Source organism: Phodopus roborovskii, unplaced genomic scaffold, assembly GCF_943737965.1.
Source record: "Phodopus roborovskii unplaced genomic scaffold, PHOROB, whole genome shotgun sequence".
NCBI lineage: Eukaryota > Metazoa > Chordata > Mammalia > Rodentia > Cricetidae > Phodopus > Phodopus roborovskii.
The window spans coordinates 18,395,838-18,416,693 of NW_026126571.1; the positions used below are offsets into that span (position 1 = coordinate 18,395,838).

At 38.1% G+C, this 20,856-nt stretch overlaps 1 protein-coding gene, 1 non-coding gene and 1 pseudogene across 2 annotated transcripts in view; 2 read left to right on the forward strand and 1 right to left on the reverse strand.

Moving 5' to 3' along the window:
- Avl9 (AVL9 cell migration associated) overlaps positions 1-20,856 on the reverse strand; it is a 42,485-nt gene that overhangs the window by 13,045 nt on the left and 8,584 nt on the right. Inside the window, exons 3-10 of the mRNA XM_051203169.1 lie at positions 19,903-19,988; positions 18,293-18,364; positions 14,311-14,400; positions 13,436-13,502; positions 12,401-12,441; positions 11,479-11,517; positions 9,633-9,702; positions 8,135-8,673 (exon numbers count right to left, since the gene is read on the reverse strand). Of these exons, the coding sequence (XP_051059126.1) occupies positions 8,135-8,673; positions 9,633-9,702; positions 11,479-11,517; positions 12,401-12,441; positions 13,436-13,502; positions 14,311-14,400; positions 18,293-18,364; positions 19,903-19,988 (1,004 nt within the window). The remainder of the gene's footprint in view (positions 1-8,134; positions 8,674-9,632; positions 9,703-11,478; positions 11,518-12,400; positions 12,442-13,435; positions 13,503-14,310; positions 14,401-18,292; positions 18,365-19,902; positions 19,989-20,856) is intronic.
- On the forward strand, positions 10,354-10,460 carry LOC127235892 (U6 spliceosomal RNA). The gene has a single exon (XR_007835735.1). It is a non-coding gene; the product is annotated as a U6 spliceosomal RNA (small nuclear RNA).
- Positions 19,104-19,532, forward strand: LOC127235768 (NADH dehydrogenase [ubiquinone] 1 alpha subcomplex subunit 5-like; annotated as a pseudogene).

Sequence of the window (20,856 nt, forward strand, 5' to 3'; positions counted from 1 at the left end):
GAGCAAAGAGTAGAAAAATGTCCATTCTTCCCTGCCTGTCTAGTTAATCTCTGACTCAATAAAATGATATTCACGGATGAATGTCTCGCCTTGACTGCAATCAAGTCCAGTTACTGATTTACTAATTTTCTTTACAAGACTCAAACCTCTGCAAGGCTGTCTCACTTGATCACTTTGGTTTTGTTCCAATTTAAATAAAGTCTGACTTTTTTGATTTAGTTAATTAAAAACATTACATTCATTAAAAAGTATGCTATCTATCAGCACTTAGGAGGCAGAGGCAGGCGGATCTCTGTGAGTTCGAGACCAGCCTAGTCTACAAGAGCTAGTTCCGGGACAGGCTCCAAAACCACAGAGAAACCCTGTCTCGAAAATCTCCCACCAAAAAAAGAAAAGTTATGTCATAGGAAGCAGTTAAGAATTTTAAAACATGTATCTGTACATGACCACCACCATGCAATGAGAAATGAGAATAGCATCCGTTCATTATCAAATTGCAAAAATGTCAAAATATTTGCTACAAACTAGTTGAAGCTCAAATTACACTGACAGTATCTGTGTTTAATTTCCATTTGAAATAGCACTGCCTTAAAATTATACACTCAGCAGGCATTTAAGTCTGCAAACCAAGCGAACAAAAAAGCAAGCTCAACCCAGTACAATCCCCAGAGTTAAAGGTGTGGTCAGTGGTAATGATTTGTGCATGAATGCAGGGCAGTGCTGTTTAATTTTATTTGTAGCTTCATGCTGTACATAAATCATTGCACATACCAAAAACCTATTTTGATCTTTCAGCAACAGTTTCTATTTTCCATTTTCCTTTCTGTGAATATTTTGACTGGGCTACTTACAAAGAACCTTGTCTTGAAAACACATACACATCTCTCTACCCAGTACTTTACCTAAATTTACACCTGCTCATCTGTTGATATATTTTTAAGTTGTTTAATAGAGCACTGTTTATTGTAAATAGGATTCATAGCTTCATGAAGGGAAGAATACATTTCTAGTCATATAATGGAACATTCTAAAGCCATCAAAAATGATGAGCTCAACTTTCAAGAATGTCATATAAAAGTAGTCAAGGGGCAGAAAAGTATGAGCACAGACTGCTATTATTTGTGTAAAAGGCGTAGGGAAAATCAGTGGGAAGGTCTTGCTGGTCAGAGGCTGTAGTCTATCATGGCTTGGCAGCTTTTTCAAAGCTCAGTGACATGGGGACTCCCCCCACCCTCCACCAACGAGAATTCCTGTTCTCTACCTGCCATTATCTAGAGAATGTCCCTGAGCCCACAGGACTGACCTTGTCTGAAAGCTGTCTCTAAGCCTGGATGCCAGCTTTATCTCTAGGCTGACCCTTGTACAGTTCCCTGTTACAACCTCCACTGACGCACATATGGCAACTAAGACTTGTGCCAGGAGCATTGCTTCAGGACCCTGCTGTCACATATGAAGCCTTATGGTGGGGTTTGTCCCCAGACTCCCCAATCCTATATATTTCCTGTACTCTGCAATAAAACAGCAGATTCACCAAAGCTGTCTGTTTCTCTGAGGGCTGTCTCTGTTGCAAACACAACTTTCTAAACCCCATTCCCTGCTCCTGTCCCCTCCACCCTCATGGACCAATGCACCACTCAGTTTGGAGGAAGAAGCAGAACCACAAGAATCTATTTCCTTATGCCATAAAATACCGAAAGAAGGAAATAAGACATTGGTAATGTTCGCAGACATTCTAGAAGGTGGATGGGCAGAGACATGATGAGGAAACATTTCTTTCTGGTTCTGGCAGTTGAATCCACTGTGTGTATGCCAGGCATACATTCTATATCCTCAGTCCATAGAAAGTTTTATTACAGGTGCTTCAGACCATTTTACTATTGAACTTAGTGGAAATATTATATTGATAGAAGTTCAAAAGAGTTTAATATAGTGTCATTATTTTTCTTTCCATGATGCTCAATTTAGCTAAAGTCTTTGGGAGGTGCTGGAATATGGTTGCAGGAGAATATAGGTCTTTTTCCAAAAAGATTTCACACCTAAACCCACACCTGGCTTCCTACTTATCTAGGACAACTTAGCATCTGTATTTGAAATAGCATAAACTAATAAGACAAAAAAAAAGGCAGAACATTTATCACATATGACTAATATACACTAATGCACAAATTACAACAAATAAAAATCCCAAGCAGATATCAGTGAGATATGTGCATATCCATATTCTCAGAAGTATTCATGATAGCAAAGCAGTGGGATCAAAGAAAGTATCCGCCAATGGATGATTAAAAAAAAAAAAAAGAGTAAGGTAGAAAAATATAATGGAACATTCATCTCCCCTTCAACTACACATACTAAAAACTCTATATATTCAGTTATAATTTGAGCAGTTAAGTGACTTTGTTTTTATTTTCTGAGACAGGTCCTACTATGTATCTTCAGCTAGCCTCAAAGGATCTTCCTGGCTCAGCTACCAAAGTGCTGGGTCACAGTCATGTGCCACCACGCATGGCTGAGATAATTATATTCCATTATTTACATTTTTTTTGTTTTAAATGTACAAATAGCAATTATAATGAAGTAACTTCTAATCACAATTTTTACGCTACCTCAACTGATTATACTAAATGACTTGCACCTGGAGAGGAAAGCCGACACATGCCACATTAGACAGAAAGCGATCCCAGTCCTTTCTAGCCAGTCAGACCCTAACTATGCCAGAATATGCCCAATTCCAGTACAAAATCAGGGGGAAATGGAAGACACTCAATACTAAATTCTAAATTTTCACACCTTAAAACACTTCTCTCTCTTTTTCAGTTCCTCACCCGCCCCCAGTTCCTCTGCTCATTAAACTGCAGAACATGAGTTCAGACGCATTTGTTGTAAAGTTTTGTTTTCTGCCATTCTTGGTACCCACAATTTACTTCCTGCCACTCCATGGGTACCCTGCTGCTAGCTGCTGCTAGACTCATCATTTCCTCAGTCCTTCTGTTACTTCTGTATGTTTTCTTAAATCAGCTCTCAGGAAAAGTTAAGACAAACATTTGGCATTCTATTACCTCTAGTGTTTACATAATAAAACTGGTCTGTAAGACTGATGACGTGGCATTAGTCTTATCCAAGTTCAAACACTAAGGTGAGGAACTGGTTTAGCGTTAAGAGCACAGGCTGCAGCCCAGGGGTTCCCAGCACTTGGGAGGCAGAGGCAGGTGAATCTCTGAATTTAAGGCCAGCCCAGTCTACAGATTGAGTACCAAACAAAAAATGAGCACAGGCTATTAGCAGCATCTACATGGTGGCTCTCAACCCTGTCACCCAAGGGTGTCTCTAGGGTATCTAACACCTTCTGACCTGAGCAGGCACTGAATATACACATATACATACGGGCAAAAGAAATCTCACACGTGTAAGAGAAAAGTAGATCTAAAAGAACTTCAGGATGAAAACAGCTTAAAGACAATGTGGTTTTAAGAACATTTCATCTTCCAAAGTTACTGACAAAAAGGACTAGTATTTGTAGTTAGGAGTGTGATAAAGCAACAAATTGGGTTTTACTCAACACAAAATAAAAGATAAAGTCAAGAAGAAAAATGATTTAGTTATCATAGTAAAGTTGTAAGCCTATCACATAGTCAGTACCAGCATAAAGAACATAAATCTATCAGGTAAACATGGTTTATTGACAACATTCACACCACTTTAATTCAGTAACTTGACCCTCAAAACCAAAATCCTTCTTCAGTTTATTTGCCTCCTGATAAAAAGTGCTCTGAAAGACACAGGAGAAAGTGCCAGTTTAAAAAAAAAAAAAAATCACAATCTTGGGTTGGAGAGCCAACTCGGCGGTTATCACCCGATGCTTTGCAGGGCACTTTGGGTTTGCTTTCCAGCACACACTCACAGTCGGCCACAATAGGGCTACAGCATATGTACATATATTTTCTTACTAAGGGTTGCTATTGCTGTGGTAATACACCGTGACCAAAGCCAAGTTGGGGAGGAAAGAGTCTATTTCTCCTTACTACTCTCAGGTCACAATCCATCACTGAGTGAAATTAGGGCAGGAAGCTGGAGGGACAAACTGCAGCAGAAACCTAGAGGGATGCTACACTGGCTTCTTGCTCAACCTGCTCTTACACAACCTAGAACCACTTGCCCAGGGATAGAGCCACCCATGATGGACTACTGAGCTCTCCCCGTCAATGTTTAATTAAAAAAATGCCCTGCAGAATATTCACAGGCCAATCATAGAGAGTTGGTTTCTTAATTAAGATTTCCTCTTCCTTTTTGTGTTAAGTTGACAAAAACTGACGAGGACACTTGGTCCCTTGTCAACTTGACACAAACATATCACTTATTAATCATAAGCCTTCCTTTCTTATTCATCGCCAAGATCTATTACTATTACAATATAAACTGAACATAAAAGAAGTTCATCAGTCTTTAAAACATTTCAATACTTTAAAAGTCCAAGTTTTCTTTAAAAATCAACTTTTTTTTTTTTTTTTTTTTTTTTTTTTTTAGTTCAGTCTCCTTAAAATATCTAAAGGCTCATAACTGTGGTTTCCTATAAAATAAAAAAAGCAAGATAAGGACTTTCTTATTCCAAGAGAAATAAAGGTCTAGACAATCTAAACAAAAGAAAACCTAGGTCGGTTCCACAGTGTATAAAGCTCAGTGTCAGACAACTGGGGCTCAATCTTCTCAACCTCCAAAGGGCTTGAGCCACCCCACTGCTCTGGCTCCGCCATCCAGGCACACACAGTATGTTTATAGCCTCTCAATTGCTCTAGTTTTGATGCTTACCACATTACTGGGATTTCTAAAATGCAGGTGTCTCTGCCACAAATGGACTGCACCTTCACCAATAAATAGCCTCTCTGCAGCTCTCTTCAGGGACTCTGACCCCGCCATACAATGCTAAGTCTCAACTTGACAACCTCTTCAGTCATGGGGCTCCTTTACCTGAGGACGCACATCCACTAGAGGCCTTTCCTTGCTTCTTACGTAGTGCTAATCCCCAGCTACTCTCCACATCCCCTTCATGGTATGAAAACCAGTACCATCTGGGAGTCTTACACTTTACCAAGTTTAGTGGACAGCACAACAGCCTTGTCCTGCTCTGGACCACACCCTGTGTGCTGACCCAGACGAAAAGCTTCGCAGTTGTTTGTCTTGATGATGTTGGTCTCTTTCAGGTGTGCTTGCCTGCGTGTGCGTGTGTTTGCGTATTTCTGTTTAACAGTCCCAGCTGTCCTGGAACTTGCTCTGTAGACCACACTGGCCTTGAATTCATAGAGATCCTACCAGCCTCTGCCCCCAGTGGGGTGGGATTAAAGGCGTGGGCCACTTTGCCCAGCTTGCTGTTGGTCTCTTTCTGATCACAGCTGATTCTTTAGCTCCAGCTGACCACTATCAACTGTCCCAGTTAAAGTAAAGGTTTCACTTTAGTGGTTCTGGCCTCTTGTTAATTGTAGAGGATTCCTCACCCCAGATGATCAGATCTACATTTCTTTACTCAAAATAACAAATGGCCCTGATAGTTCCTAAGGGACTCTTCAAAATTTCCTCTGAAATGCCACAAGCCAGTACGCAGCATTCTTCCATGGCTTCTGCTTCAGGTCCTGCTTCCAGGTTCTTGCCCCGGTTTCCCCAGGGATCAACTGTGGCCTAGGAGTTGTAAAGTGAAATGAACCCTTTCCTTTCCACGTTGCTATAGAAACCCTAATTAATACAGAAACTGGTAGGAGGTTCAAGGGATTTGGGGGAAGATAACAGAAGGACTTTGAAACTTTGGGCTACAAAAGCTATTTAGTGTTCAGGTGTTAATAAATTGTTGTGGGAACTTAGAAGTGAATACGAGAGCAATGTGGACAATGGAGACCTGGCTTGTGAAGTTTCAGAGACTGTCAATGTCTCAACATTATTTAAAAGTCTAAGGTCTTTTGTAAATTCTCAAGGGAGTCTCTTGATTATAGCCCCTTGTAAAATCAAAACTTTTGACATAGATTGGCACAGAATATACATTACCACTCCAAAAGGCAGAAAAGGGGGCACGGTTAGGAAATACTGGACCCAAGCAAGACTAAAACCCAATAGGAAAAACTTCAAATCCTGAAGCTCTATGTCTGATGATGTGCACTTTAATTTCAAAAGACTTAGATGGCTCTGCCTCTCCAGCTTTGCAGCCTGTAACATAAACACGTTTCGCCTGGTTTCACTCCCTGTATGCAGCTCTCTCTGGCAGATATGCTATGGCTCTGGCTCAGGGTTTCCACACCAAAGAAGACTTAATTTTCACAGATCCATTCATATAGGCTGCCAACCTCAGAAACTCTCTAAAGCCATGGAGGAGGAATCCACGACCCTTCCTTCATACTTCTAAAGGCAGCACCCCGTGGATATCATTGTCAAGTTTGGCTGCCAGCTTAGGATGAACTCTGGCTCCCTTAATTACATTAAGCAGCAGAGCTTTTTTAAAGCAGAAAAGGCCTTAGGACCTCTTACATAAGTCTGAAACTTAGCTGGGTAGAATCTTGTCCGAGGGCATCCTTCCCTTTATTGTAGGGCTGAGCAGGCCTCTCCTTAATGACATTAATTTCCTTAACTCTTTTAGCATAAGCTTTGGCTGCATCATTAACTTTCTTGGTTTATTTTAAATTGTACATTTTGTATGTATTTCTGTCCTACTTACTGTTTTTTCATCATAGATCTGCATAAGAGTTATCAATAACAACAAAGCCAGATTCAGTATTACGTTGCCTTGAAATTGTCAGACATTAGTCTATTACTTTAAATTTAGCTGCAGAAAAGTAGTTAGGACAACTTTCTCTTGTGATAAAACACCATGACTAAGGCAGGTGACAGGAACAAGAAACTGAGAACTCACACGTTCAATGGCAAGTGGGAAAGGCAGCGGTATGAAGCTTTTAATATCAAAGCCCACCCCAGTCTCACCCTTTCTCCAGCAAAGCTCCACCACCTCAAATGCAACTGTCAATGGGAGGCCAAATGTTAAAATGCCTGAGCACTTTAGGTCAATTTTCATTCAATCACTATTCCTACCCTTTTTTGGTTTTCATGTATGTTTTACTTCATGAATAAAAGATGAATAATGTACACAGAAAAAACAGGCTTTAATTACTTGGAAGGCATATTTATATTTTGAGGATGGAAAGAATTTATGATAACTAGCACATAGGACAATAATATGTGTATAGTAAAAATTGAAATGGACTTTTTTTCCTGTTCCACTTCGAAAAATAATTCACAAATGGCAATGGTAAATTTTTCCTAAATAATTTGAAAAAACAAAACCAAAACCATTTCAAATGAAGCAGCCTCAGGTATATCTTAGAATCATTGTTACTGGTTTATTGTACCATCTTTAATGCAGGACTGATGTTAAAAAATTATATCCAATGACATAAGATTTTGAATCAAAGACTTAATTTGATTTATTACATTGTGCTTAGTTATTTAGAAGATATACTTCCGTTAATATTACAAGTATACACCATGATACCTGGATCGAATGGTTTGTCATAAAATGATTAAATAGTTTTGGGATATAATTTTACACTAAAAAAATAGCAAAATTAAGTATATAAAATCCATATATTCTTAATGAGTATAAATATGTATACTTATGTAAGTTGACATTTAAGCAATTTTTTTTGTTCTAAAATGGAAGCTTTTAGAATTATTTCTTTTTTTCTCAGATAGTCTCTCTATGTTGTCTAAGTTGGCCTTAGACTTCTAGATTCAAGTGGTTTTCCTGCCTAGTCTACTATGTAGCTGGAGTTACAGGCTATAAGCACAGTATTTTAGTACAAACTTTAAAGTTCAGTCAGGATTGTCTAGACTTCTTATTCACACGGATTTCATTTCATTCTTTGTTTTCAAAGAGAAGTCTAAATAGTCAAAAATGGACTGAATACAGTGACTGCTGGCCTCACTACCCAGTAGCTTCAAAAGTCTTTCCCTTTGAGCTTTTTCCCCATAGTTTTAAATACGGTCACAGATCTAACAGCACTATGCATTCAGCATACATTTTTCAGTTTTCAAGGACAATTTTTAGACTCTCAAATGCGTTCACACACTTAATGTCCTCAATAAACGATCTGCATTTTACCTTTGTAAAGATGGCCAGAGGCATGCCGTACTGGTCCTCTTCCAAACCAGAAATGAGTCCTGGTATCAGGACCACCTGCCTGGTGTTAGCTTGAGGTTGTACAGTAATTGGAGGACTGTCTGAGGGCATAGAGTCTTTTTTAAATATGTGTGTCTGGTCTGACCCCATCTGTTCCCTTTCTTTCAAGCTAGAGTCCTCTAAAACACTAGGATCCAAAGTTTCCCAGTCACTTTCTGAAGACTCTGGAGATGGACGAGGTGGGAGTTTCAGATAGCGGCCAGTATCACTGGGTTCTTGTTCTTTGTTGTTGTTATCTTCTACTTGGAAACAAGGCTTTTCCAACTGGAGGACAGTGTCTCCTCCATGGTTTCCTGAAATGACTTTTGTGACAGTTCCCAAGCTGGTATTTGAAATGTCAGAGGTGGACTCAGAAATAAAATCATCTGCAGGGTTATTACTTTCCTGAAGCCCAACATCTTCAGACATACTCTTTCGGGGTCTATACTGAGAACAGTCACTGAGGCCATGTTCAATCATGCCTAAAATATAAAATATTGGAGAACAGCTTGGATTATAATAACATAGAAGAAAATAAGAAGTATATGTTTTATTTCATAGAGTGGAAATCTATAATTTTTTTTTTCAAAATCTGTATTTATACCTGAATTAATCCCAGTCCTCACATAGGCAGAGGCAGGCAGATTTCTGAGTTTGAGGACAACCTGATCTACATAGTGAGTTCCAGGACAGTCAGGACTACATAAGAGAAATTCTATCTTGTGGGGAAAAAAAGCGTTAAGATGGAAGCCTGAATACTCAGGTTCTATACCACAACACACACACACTGGAAGAAGGGAATACTCTTACAAGCTGTCCTCTGACCACCAACATACCATGGAATGTAGCAACCCCCCCCCCCCCACACACACACTGCTAAAAAATAAAATAAAGAAATAAAGACACACAGACTTATTGTTGATCATGCTGTATGAAAGACGTGTCACCTGCCTCAGGCACCTTCTGGTTGATATAATAAAGAGCTGATTGGTCAATAGTTAGGCAAGAGAGGATAGGGGGCACTTTCACCTGTCCTCCAGATAGGAACTCTAGGAAGAATCTCAGAGGCAGGGGGTTGCCAGCAAGTGGAGGAAGTCAGACATATGGTACTGAGGAGAGGTAACAAGCCACATGGCAGAATGTAGATTAATATAAACAGGTTAATTTAAGTTTAGGAATCAGTTGGGAACAAACCTAAGCTATAGGCCAAGCTTTCAGAATTAACAATAAGTCTCTGTCATTATTTGGGAGCTGGCAGTCCAAAGAAAGACCTGCTACATTGGCTATTGGCTAAAGGGGGAGGGGGGGAAACCCAACTATTACCAAAAGAAAAATTAAAAGAGAAATGTTAATATTAATGAGTTTATTTTTGTATACTTTTATTACTAAAAGTTTAAAGTAAAATAACCTTAAACAAAAATAGCTGTGGCTATCCTCTTACCTGGAAAAAGGGATAACACAGTCATTAGGGCACCCACCAATCTATTCACTGGAGAAATGTAAAAAAGAACCTGAAATGGATTCCAATGAAATGAAGTTAGAAAATTCAAGAGACTATAATAATATTTAAAGGAAAGATTCTTTGCATATGATTAATACTTAAAAACAACAAACAGGGGCTGGAGAGATGGCTCAGCAGTTAAGAGCACTGACTGCTCTTCTAGAAGACCCAAGTTCAATTCCCACCACCCACATGGTGGCTCATAGTCCTCTCTAATGGGATCTGATTGCCTCTTCTGATGTGCACGAGGACACAAAATAAATAAACACATCTTTAAAAACAAACGACACGGCCCCACCCCCCAAACCCTTAGGTCATGATTTAAAAAAAAAAAACAACAAAAAAATCAGCTTTCCTACGCACCACAATTCAGGTACAATTTGAGGTCTGGTGATAATTCAAAGGATAAAGGTGCCTGCCAAGCTGGATGACCTCAGTTTAATCTGTGTGTCCTACATAGAAGAAGAAACTCCTCCTACACACACACACACACACACACACACACACACACACACACACACACACACACACAAATGTAATTATAAAAATACTGCCAACAGACTGTTGGGCTTAATATTTTTAATCTGAAACTAACCCCAAGAAGACAATCACACATTTAATTCTGTAATATCTGACCATATTCTTTTAAAAAGTGCCAGTGGAACTCACTTCAGCAGCACAGATACTAAAATTGCAACTATACAGAGAAGATAAGCATGGACCCTGTGCAAAGATTACATGCAAATTCATGAACATTCCTATTTTTTAAAAAGTGGCAACCATAACTGGGTGTTGGTGCACACTTTAGTTCTAGCACTTGCGAGTCTGAGGCCAGCCTGGTCTACAGAGTGAGTTCCAGGACAGCCAGACCTGTTACACAAAACCCAAAAAAACAGCTAGTACTCTGCTTCCTGAGTACTGGGATTAAAGGCATGCATCACCACCACCTGGACAGAAAACTTTTTCTACAAAACTCATCATAGCACAATAGTTAAGAACAGCTGCTGCTCTTGCAAAAGACCAGAGTTCAATTCCTAGCCCACATTAGGTACCCTGTAACTACAGCTACAGAGTATCTGATGTTCTATTTGTGGCTTCCACAGGTACCCACACACAGACACACACATAAACAGAAGTACACACATACACATTCCAAAAACAAACTTCTATAAAAACAAGTGGTAAGCTAGAATTGGCCTAGTTCATAGACCTGAGGTCAGCAACAATCATGGCAATCCCAAATTCCATCTCTTTGTAGTACAGATCGGTCTGGAACCCAAATTTAAGCCTATTAGTGTAGACAGACTTTTGGTAACAATTCTGAATTTAGTGGTGGTCATGCTACCTAATTGGCCCAAACAAACTGACTAGACAAATTCATATTCAATGATTTGGGAAGTCGTATGTCTGAGGAAGGAAACAGCCAAATTACTGTTGGAAGTTTCTTGTATATAAAAGGGATGGGCTCTGGGTAAAATTAATTGGACTGTAGAAATCCAAGGTTGTAATACCCTGGAAGCACCAAGTCTGACTGAACTAACACATTTCTTTTTCTATTTAAGTTAGTTTAAACTTCTTTTGGTGACACTATAATTGAATATACTATCAAACTGCCTCCAAAAAGAGCACACAAATTTTTTATGACAGTAAAGAAAATAATTTTGTTTCATTTGATAGACAAAATACGTCTTAATACTTAATCATCAATTCCCTGTTACATAATATATAAGCAATGTCAATAAAAGATAAAACATCTGTTCTTCCTTTCAACCTTTGTGTATCTCACCTTTTTTTCAAGAAGAATTAGCTTGAACAGGATCAAGACCTGCAGAAAGAAAATGAAATGCTGTGTTAAAATAAGAACTCTGGTCTATTAATCATTTGTTATTTTCTTTTCTCAAATACAATCATGTTATATAATATTAAATAATTATAGTACTTATGATACATGAGAAATTATGAACTTGAATTGAGAAATTAAATATTATCAATGTCCTCAAGAAATATGAGAATCATTTACTCTTTAATTAAAATTGTTTGTTTTTGGAAGGAATAGTTTTATCTCTGCTTGAAAAATTTCAAGAAAAGGGAGAGATTTGAGGCTAGGGAATGTGTGCACCTACCACCGTGTATGACAGCCCTGTGTTCAGATACTCAGACATTTAAACTATGCATGGTGGTACACACTTGTAATCTCAGCACTCAGAGGTGGAGGCAGAAATTCAGTCATTTTTAGCTACACAGTAAGTTCAGAGCTAGTCTGGAATATATAGCATTTACATGGATATTCAATGAAAGTTTGGTAAATAAATGACTAATGTGCCTATGTCTTAGACAACATATAATTAACTATAAAGATCATAATGTCTGGCACCAAAAACCACAACAAAAGAAAAAAATAATTTATGTAGAAAAATGTTCCATTTTTAGGGAACACATTTTTTTCACCCACACTAAGTGAAATTGCAGACTGCAGAACAAAGGAATCAAAAGCAAACTCTATTCAGCAAGAGGTACTCCCAGACTTTAACCACACAAATACTCCTGATGCCTCAGCTCTGTGTGGTTACAAAGCTGTCTAAAAGGAGCAAAAGCACAATTATGCTGTCAGCTGATTGTGATGCTGCCTACTGAGTTCACAGGAAAAGGAACCCAACAACAGCCTTTCCCATTTCAATACATCACAAGTTGAAGGATATCTATCACACCTTGTGTCGAAAATGAAGGACAAGATCTCGAGGAGACAGACCTACAATGTAAACAGGAGAGCTAAGTGTGAACGGAATAGAGTAACTAAAAAAGCAAATGAGAATATGTAAATATTTAAACATTTATGTAATATTTGGTTAAATATATATACACACAGAAAGAGTACTGCCTAACATAATCTTCCCCAAGAATGAAAATGTTTAAATATGCCCTGTCAGACACATTAGCTACTGAGGACTTTAAATATGACTTTAAATTTTTATTAACAGCAATATAAATATACAGGTCTATACATTCTTAGTGAATACTGCTTTAGACACTGGGTCTAAGACAGCTATTCTACAAACATAAACCACCAAAGTTTAAAAATCATGACGCTTACACCATAGTGGCAGCCAATCATTTAAATGTGGCTTCTGGTCACTATATTACATATAATGTTATTTTTTTCTTTTTAATCATACTGTGTTCCTATTATTCATCTCAAACATCACAGTAAAAGAGAAAAGAGTTTATAAATACACTCTCAGAACAGGACTATCTAGCTGACTTTCTGTATAACGATATTAGTATTAGCTATTTCACATTGAAATGGAAACCGAGGAAGCACATGTCACCATAATTGAATATTCACTACAAAAGAATAAGTATTGAGTGTCTCGGGTAACAATGGATGTTTTGAATGTCAAAACAGTGTACATAACAAATCCCCAAGATGAAGAGTCTCAGTCAAGAGCTAAGCAGCACCCCATCCCCCAGCACTGGTAATTACACTGATCATCATTAAGGGAAAGAAGTCCAGTGTTATTCTAAAAAGCTCAAACTCACCTGTAACTGTCACTATCAGTGTAAGAGAATTATCAATCTTGTATTAATGCTGGCTAAGAGGGCATTTAAGAAAGAAAGCAAACTTCAGAACTTAGATCCCATACAAAGATTGTGTGAATATTTAATTACTTGTATAATATTCAATGAAACCCAGTTTGGACACAAACAATTTTGAGGACATAGCATCTGACCTGCAAGTTACTTACCAAGATACACCTGTGATCCTTCTAATGAGGCCCCTCCTAAGGAACTGTTCATATGCTCATAGAGCTCCTGTGGAATGCAGACTGAGTTTAGAACCTTTCACTGTCACTTTAGACACTAAGCAACCAGAAATAGACAATCAGAAAAGGATTGTGTAGGTTATTCTGCCATCTACTAAATTACGCAACCAGTCTGTGAAACCTACTAGTTTTCAGCACTCAATTCATTCCTTCTCTTGTAGATAACATCAGGAGAGTACCTGAGCAAAAAGCTACACAGGACAGTCTCTTTTTTGAGCCATTTCAGAGCTTTAATAGTAGTACAAATTACCTTCCCTCTGCCTAGTTTTTACATTCTAACTGCCCTTCTTCCCCAGGACCCAGGACAGATCCAGGAACTAGAAAGCAGATGCTCAAATTTATAGACATAATGCCATAGCACAACACTTGTAAAAGACATTGATAGTTATTTGTAGTTACTACTTCCTCAAGGACAGTTTGAGTTTAGTACTTGGGTAGAGCTTGCTAGAATATCAATGTTTAATGCAAATATATTTTAAATAAAGATTTACTTTTATTATATATATTTTAAAGAGGAATCTTAACACTTTTCTTAATGTGCATGTGTGTCCCTGAACAAGCCAAAGAACACATCAGACTGATCCCTAGATGGTTGTGAACCATTCAATGTGCTGGGAACCAAACCTGGCTCCCCGGCAGGACAGCAAGTGCTCTTAAGCACTGAGCCACCTCGTGGGGCCAAGCAAATGGATTTTCACACCATGTTTTTCTTAAACTATCCTTCATAGTACTACTACAGAGCTACTTGATTCATTAAGCTACCTTCCATCAAACACATTTGTAGGGAAATTAGTTACCTTTAGAATAGAAATTTGGGAAAAATCCTTCTCTTCAAAATACGCATGTGTAATGAGTTGAAGTTTTGCTTGAAGTAAGCCATAAAGAGGCTAAAGAAAAAGAAACCATCATTAGGTTGATCATAGTGAACAACAGGAACAAATAAACCCCTATCTTTTTCTCTGACAATATCAGGAAGGAAATTTATTAGCACCATCTGAGGCCCACATACACAGCTGAAAGCTGTGATATCAGGCACTCGCTCTGTGACACCAGGTGAAAGCTATCTTGGTAAGGTGGTGGTGAGTCAGCTCAGACTCTCGGCCTGGCTCCATCTTTCAGCTGCTTAATTAAGGGCCCTTAACCCTTTCATACCTCCTCACCAGTGACCCTGTACACAAAAAAGGTGCAACTTCTATGGCTGTGTTAAGATCAAATAATAGGAAAAGCACTTAACAGAGTCTCTGGCACATAGCAAGAATGTAAATACCTACTACATTCATTCTGTTGTGGTAATGTCTAATCATCCTCAAGTGGTCTGGTTCCTACACCAAGCTCAACACTGACTTAAGCTCACATCCTTTGTTACCTGTTATCTGTGGAAGGTGAGAGCACCTAGTCTATGTCTTCTAACATAATATTATTTTGTATACTTGAGCAAAGTTATCCTTTAATTCTTATTTTTCCTACCCAAAATGGATCATATCCATCCTTTTGTTTAACATTCTTGAGACATTTTCTCATTTATGTGTCTCTTTTAGAATACAAGCAATACCGAGCTAGTTCGTGTTGCAGAATATTTGTTCACACTGTGCAGACGTGTCTTTGCCAAGGAACCTTTTGATTGGTTTAATAAAGAGCTGAATAGACAATAATGAGGCAGGAGAGTTTAGTGGGGACTTCTGGGGACAGAGTGGACTCTGAGAATAAAAAAGGCAGACTCAGAAGACTCCAGGCAGACTCAGAAGACACAGGAAGTGCAAGAAGGAAGAGACATAATGCCAAGTGGCAGAATGTAGATTAATATAAGTGGATTAGAGCTGGGCGTTGGTGGCACACGCCTTTAATCCCAGCACTCGGGAGGCAGAGACAGTGGGATCTCTGTGAGTTCAAGGCCAGCCTGATTTACAGAGCTGTTCCAGGACAGGCTCCAGAGAAATACAGAGAAACCCTGTCTCGAAAAACAAACAAACAAACATAAATGGGTTAGATTAAATTATAAGGACTAGTTGAGACATGCTTAGGCCAAGCATTCACAATTATAAGTCTTTGTGTCATTATTTGGGAGCTGGCTTGTGGGACAGTCCCTATCCCTGTAAGTATATGAATATTATCATTAAGCACAATATCATTATATTTTCATATCCATTTTAATGCTCTATGAACAAGTAGAACTTTCTGATTAAGTATGCTGTTCTCATTCCTGTCTTTTTTAGATGCAGACAAAACTCGATTTTTTTACCGTTTTTATACTTAGTAGTCTCACAAATTATGAGACTTAGAGATTTGTTACTTTAAAATATGTTTACTTGTAAAATGACATTAGCAAAAATATCTCAAGATTGTTAGGAAAATAAAAAATAAAATGTTATATGAAATGTCTGGTAAGAACTAACACCTGACACAGACAGACACTTGGTGGTTTCTGTTATCCAAATTGCCTTTTGAAGATGACTTCTTGGGCAGCCTTTCAACATGTATTTACTTACACATATGATAGTCTATGTTTTGGTTAATGGGCCCTTTATACAAATTAACTGATGTATATTTTTCAGGCTAACTTCTAGAAACTGTATTGTTATTATAATTTATATATTATTATTACAAATTATGATTAGAGTTATTGTGAGATGACATGGCATGCTGGAGCACACCTTTAATCCCAGTATTCATGAGGCAGAGGCAGGTGGGTAAAGCTCTGTGAGTTCAAAGTTAGACAGGCCTACAATAGTGAGACCCTGTTTACTCCTGCAAGAAAAAAAAAGTATATACTATTATAAATTATTATTATTCATGGTCTCTCTCCAGTTACTTCTCTCTCCTTTTCCTCTTACTCTTTAGATAGAAACAAATCCTATCGTGCAAACCTGGATTTACATTATGAAAAACTTTTTTCTGGCTTTTTTGGAGACAGGGTTTCTTCGAATAGCCTCTAAGAACCAGGCTGTCCTTGAACTCACAGAGATCCACTGCCATCACCCGGCTAAAACTTTTTGTTTGTTTTAAGACAGGGTCGCATTATGTAACTCTGGATGCCTTAAACTCACTATATACAGACCAGGCAGGCCTTCAACTGTAAAAAATCTGCTTGCCTCTGTTTCAAGTACTGAGATTAAAAGTGTGCCACCATTCCTAGCTATATAAAGAGTATTTAAACTGCCTGTGGATAAGAAAATTAGTTAACTACCCAAGAAATAATCAGACACAATCTACATATATCTGGTAATTGGGCCAATAAACATTTTCAACTTTGGTTTGGAGTGACTAGAAAATGGATAAGACAGTAATCATAAAATACAGATAATTAACATGACATAGATCTAACTATTTCCCACAAGGGAGATTGGTTTTTTTTTGGGGGGGGGGGCACTAAATTTTACTGTAGAATCAGGCATTTGATACAATGATGTCATTATATTACTAATTATCAACAGTCATCAAATACTGTAAATTATTCAACTGAGGACCATGAAAACCAAAAATTTCATTAATTTATATTTCCTTCCTTTAATGGGAGATGTCATTCTGTAAATATGTTTCTCTTATTGGTTAATGAATAAAGCACTGTTGGCCAATAGGAAAGGAAGATAGGAGGGACGAGGAGACTAGGAGGAAAGAGGAAGGAGTCAGCATGTAGAGACTGGAGAGAGCAAAACACCAGTCCCACTCTCCCGTAAGATGAGACCACGTGAAAATACTTAGATTAATAGAAATGGGTTAATATTTAAAACAGAGCTAGCCGACAAGAAACTAGTAACTGGCCAACAGCATACTATCAAATACAGAGTGTGTGTGTGTTAGTTGGGACTGGCAGCGGGGGAAAAACTACTCCTAACATTCCTTTCTCTCTCTGACCCTTCTTCTCCCCAACTCTTCCTTTGTGGCGATGCAGATCAAAACTCGGACTTGTATAATATATACATCCCAGTCACTTATTTTCTTTAAAAAATAAAAAAAAATAAAATAAAATATGACCACATACACATATAATTCTACAAGTGGAGGCAGAGGAATCAGGAGCTCAAGGTCTTATATAGAGTCCCAGGCCAACCTGGGCCATGAGGCCCTGTCTTAAAAACATCCTGATGTTAGAATAGGGGCAACGACACTGGCCCAGCTGATACTTGCAACCCTAGATATACCCTGAGGATCCAAGTGTGATCCCTGGGACCTACAGAAAGGCAGAGGGAAAGCAGTGAGTCCACAAAGCTGTCCTCTGCCCTTCACATGTGCGCTGTGGCATGCACTCCTCCCCCAAGACTAACAGTACAATTTAAAAAGTAAAATACATGTTTAAGTGTGTAACTGTTAATGTCAACATGAAAACAATGCATATAGAAGAAACACAGCTCTGAAATACTGTTATAGCACATGCACTTTTACCACGTCATTGGCTTTTCTCAAAATTCTCAAATTTAAAGTATATATTAAGGTTAAATGTCTTTACTACAATAGTTATAAACTCTCATAGTACAAATAAAATTAGAACAATTATGATTTTTTAAAGTTATTAAAATAGAGTTTATCCAAAGTCCTGGGAACAAATAAAAATAGATAAATGAAATATAACAGCTGCTTCATTTGGGCCAAATGTCAACTTGCTCATCTTAGAGTTTTCAGCAGAATACATATAAGAGCAAGCTCTTGGAAGCAGTGGACACAGGAGCATATCAGTAAGCACTTGACTAATTTTAGCAAGTACTTATTCTCTTACATCTCTTTCTCTAAAACAACAGTTCTGCCTTGAAGGTTTCTATGTAAGGAGGTTTCGAGATCTCTTACCAGCTTGCTCAAAACACAGACACTTTTCTGAACAGTCTCTCTGGTGATGTCAGCTTGCCTTACTTTTAATGCCTATAATGAGCAAACAGTTATTTATTAGAAATACTTCATAGCTGCATTTACAAAACAGTTTCAATATGAATGTAATAATTAAGTAGAAAAAAATCTTGCATTCAGTTAAAGAACTTGACAGTGAATCTCAGATATGATAGTTGAACATATCTGCTAGCCTTGGACTGAATGTAAGAGTCTAGGCACTGGGTAGAATAGTGAAGAGACAATCCCCACTGTCTTGGAATTTATAGGCTGATGGAAACTGCTTTATGTACAAGTCATAAACCAGACCAACCATTCAATGAGAACCAACCCATAAAAACTAACTGGTTAAAAAAAAAACAAGATTTGCTACCTCCTAAAAATATACCTGTCAGATATCCAAAAACTGAGAGTCACAAGGAAGGAAAACAACCTACCAAGAAAATGGGAGCCTTCAAAAAGACTAATGTTGCTAGATTCATAGCTGCAAAAGTAGACTTCAAAACTAGTCAGGAGAGATAAAGAAGGCCACCATACCACAAATGTGTTTTTAGGAACTGCTGCTCAAATTTACTTTCAGATGTATTTCCTCTTTTCATTAGTAAGGATACCGAAAATGTTGATACTCTCTTTTTGTACCTTTCTATACATTTAACCACTTCCACTGAGTTTAATTTTTAATGTGTTTATGATGTCATCATTTCATTAGCTCTCATTATGTAAATTTAAATATGCTCATAAAAAATAATACATGACAAGAAACCCACACAAGGGGGCTCCGGGTAGCTGTCATGGCGGGGTTGTTGAAGAAGACCACCGGCCTGGTGGGATTGGTTGTGTGTAACACTCCACACGAGAGGCTAACAATATTATATACAAAGATTCTTGATATTATGAAGCAGTTCCCTAAACATGCAGCCTATAGAAAATACACCGAACAGATCACCAATGAGAGGCTGGATATGGTCAAGGCGGAACCAGATGTTAAAAAATTAGAAACCTTGCTTCAGGGTGGTGAAGTGGAAGAGGTGATTCTTCAGGCTGAAAATGAACTGAGTCTGGCAAGGAAAATGCTGCAGTGGAAGCCATAGGAGCCCCTGGTGGAGGAGCCTCCTGCCAACCAGTGGAAGTGGCCCATACGACCACAGTTCCTGATGGCCGATGAGAATTAAACGCGCAATTAAATGTTCTGTTATGCTAAAAAAAAAAAAAAAAAAAAAAAAAAAAAGAAACCCACACAAACAAATCATAACAAGTGCTGGTACCTATGTGGTGAAAGAGAAACCCTCACTCACTGCTAGTAGGGGTGCAAATTGTTATGGCCATAGAAATCTAAAAGTTTGGAGCTGGAACAATGGCTCAGCAGTTAGGAGTGCACATTGTTCTGACTAAGGGTCCCAGTTCTGTTCCAGAACCCATGTCAGGTGGCTCACAACAGCTCCATGGAACTGAACACCCTCTTCTGGCCTCTTCAGGTACTTGCATGATATACTACATTAAAAGGAAAAGTCTGATTCCCCAAATGACCAACATCTGAGCAAGAGTTGGAGGAGCTTTTTCCTGCTGTTGCATACCTTGGCTTCAATTTGTCGGTAGCAAGAGATACCATATATGGTGGCTCCGTTTCCATTTCTGGGTGGCAAGTGAAAAAACACAGTATCTAACAGACACACAGAAAAATGTAAATAGTGATGTTAATTACTCAATACTAAACAATCATATGTGAAGTTATAATGCAATCATTAACACACAAATGATGACACATCCAGGCAGCACCACAGACTTTTTCCCAATATTATAGTACATGTTTGTCACAAAACCTAAGAGATAATAGGTCAAATCAACTGTACAATTACAGAAAATATATGCAGGAACTGTTCCAGACTAAGGGAAAGTCAAGTCATAAAACTGATGGCAACATGTGAATCTTGATTGGGTTCAAGAAATTTTGAGAAAACTGGGGAGATCTGAACATAGACTGGATGTGAGATGACATCATGGAATTACTGTTAGAACTTTTAGCTGGATAATGTAACTGGATGCTAGGGAATGGTTATATTATATAGGAGGTACATGTACTAAGGTATTTAGAAATCAACTGTCTTTATTCCAAATGACTTTAGAATAAAAAGTAGACAAAACTGAACATACATGTAAACATAATGAAATAACTTATAATATATTCCCTATATCTAAATTTAACTCTTTCACCAGGTTGAAAGCATCAATAACAAAAGTCAGGAAGAAACATACTGTAATAAAACTTATTTTAAACTGCCTAGTAACATTTGCTTTATTTTATAAGGGAAATGTTAAATATTGCAATAGGAAAACAGGTAGTCAAATTATGCTGAATCTGGCTTAATCAAAGTAAGATAGTACTGCATTAAGTCTGGCAAAGCACTTTTCATTTGGGGGTAGAAGACTCAGTGAAAATGTCACCACAATCTTCTCTGAGAACACAGACATTCTCCTCATGCAAGCAAGTAACTTTTAAAGTACAGGGTTGCAACAATAGCTACAGAGTC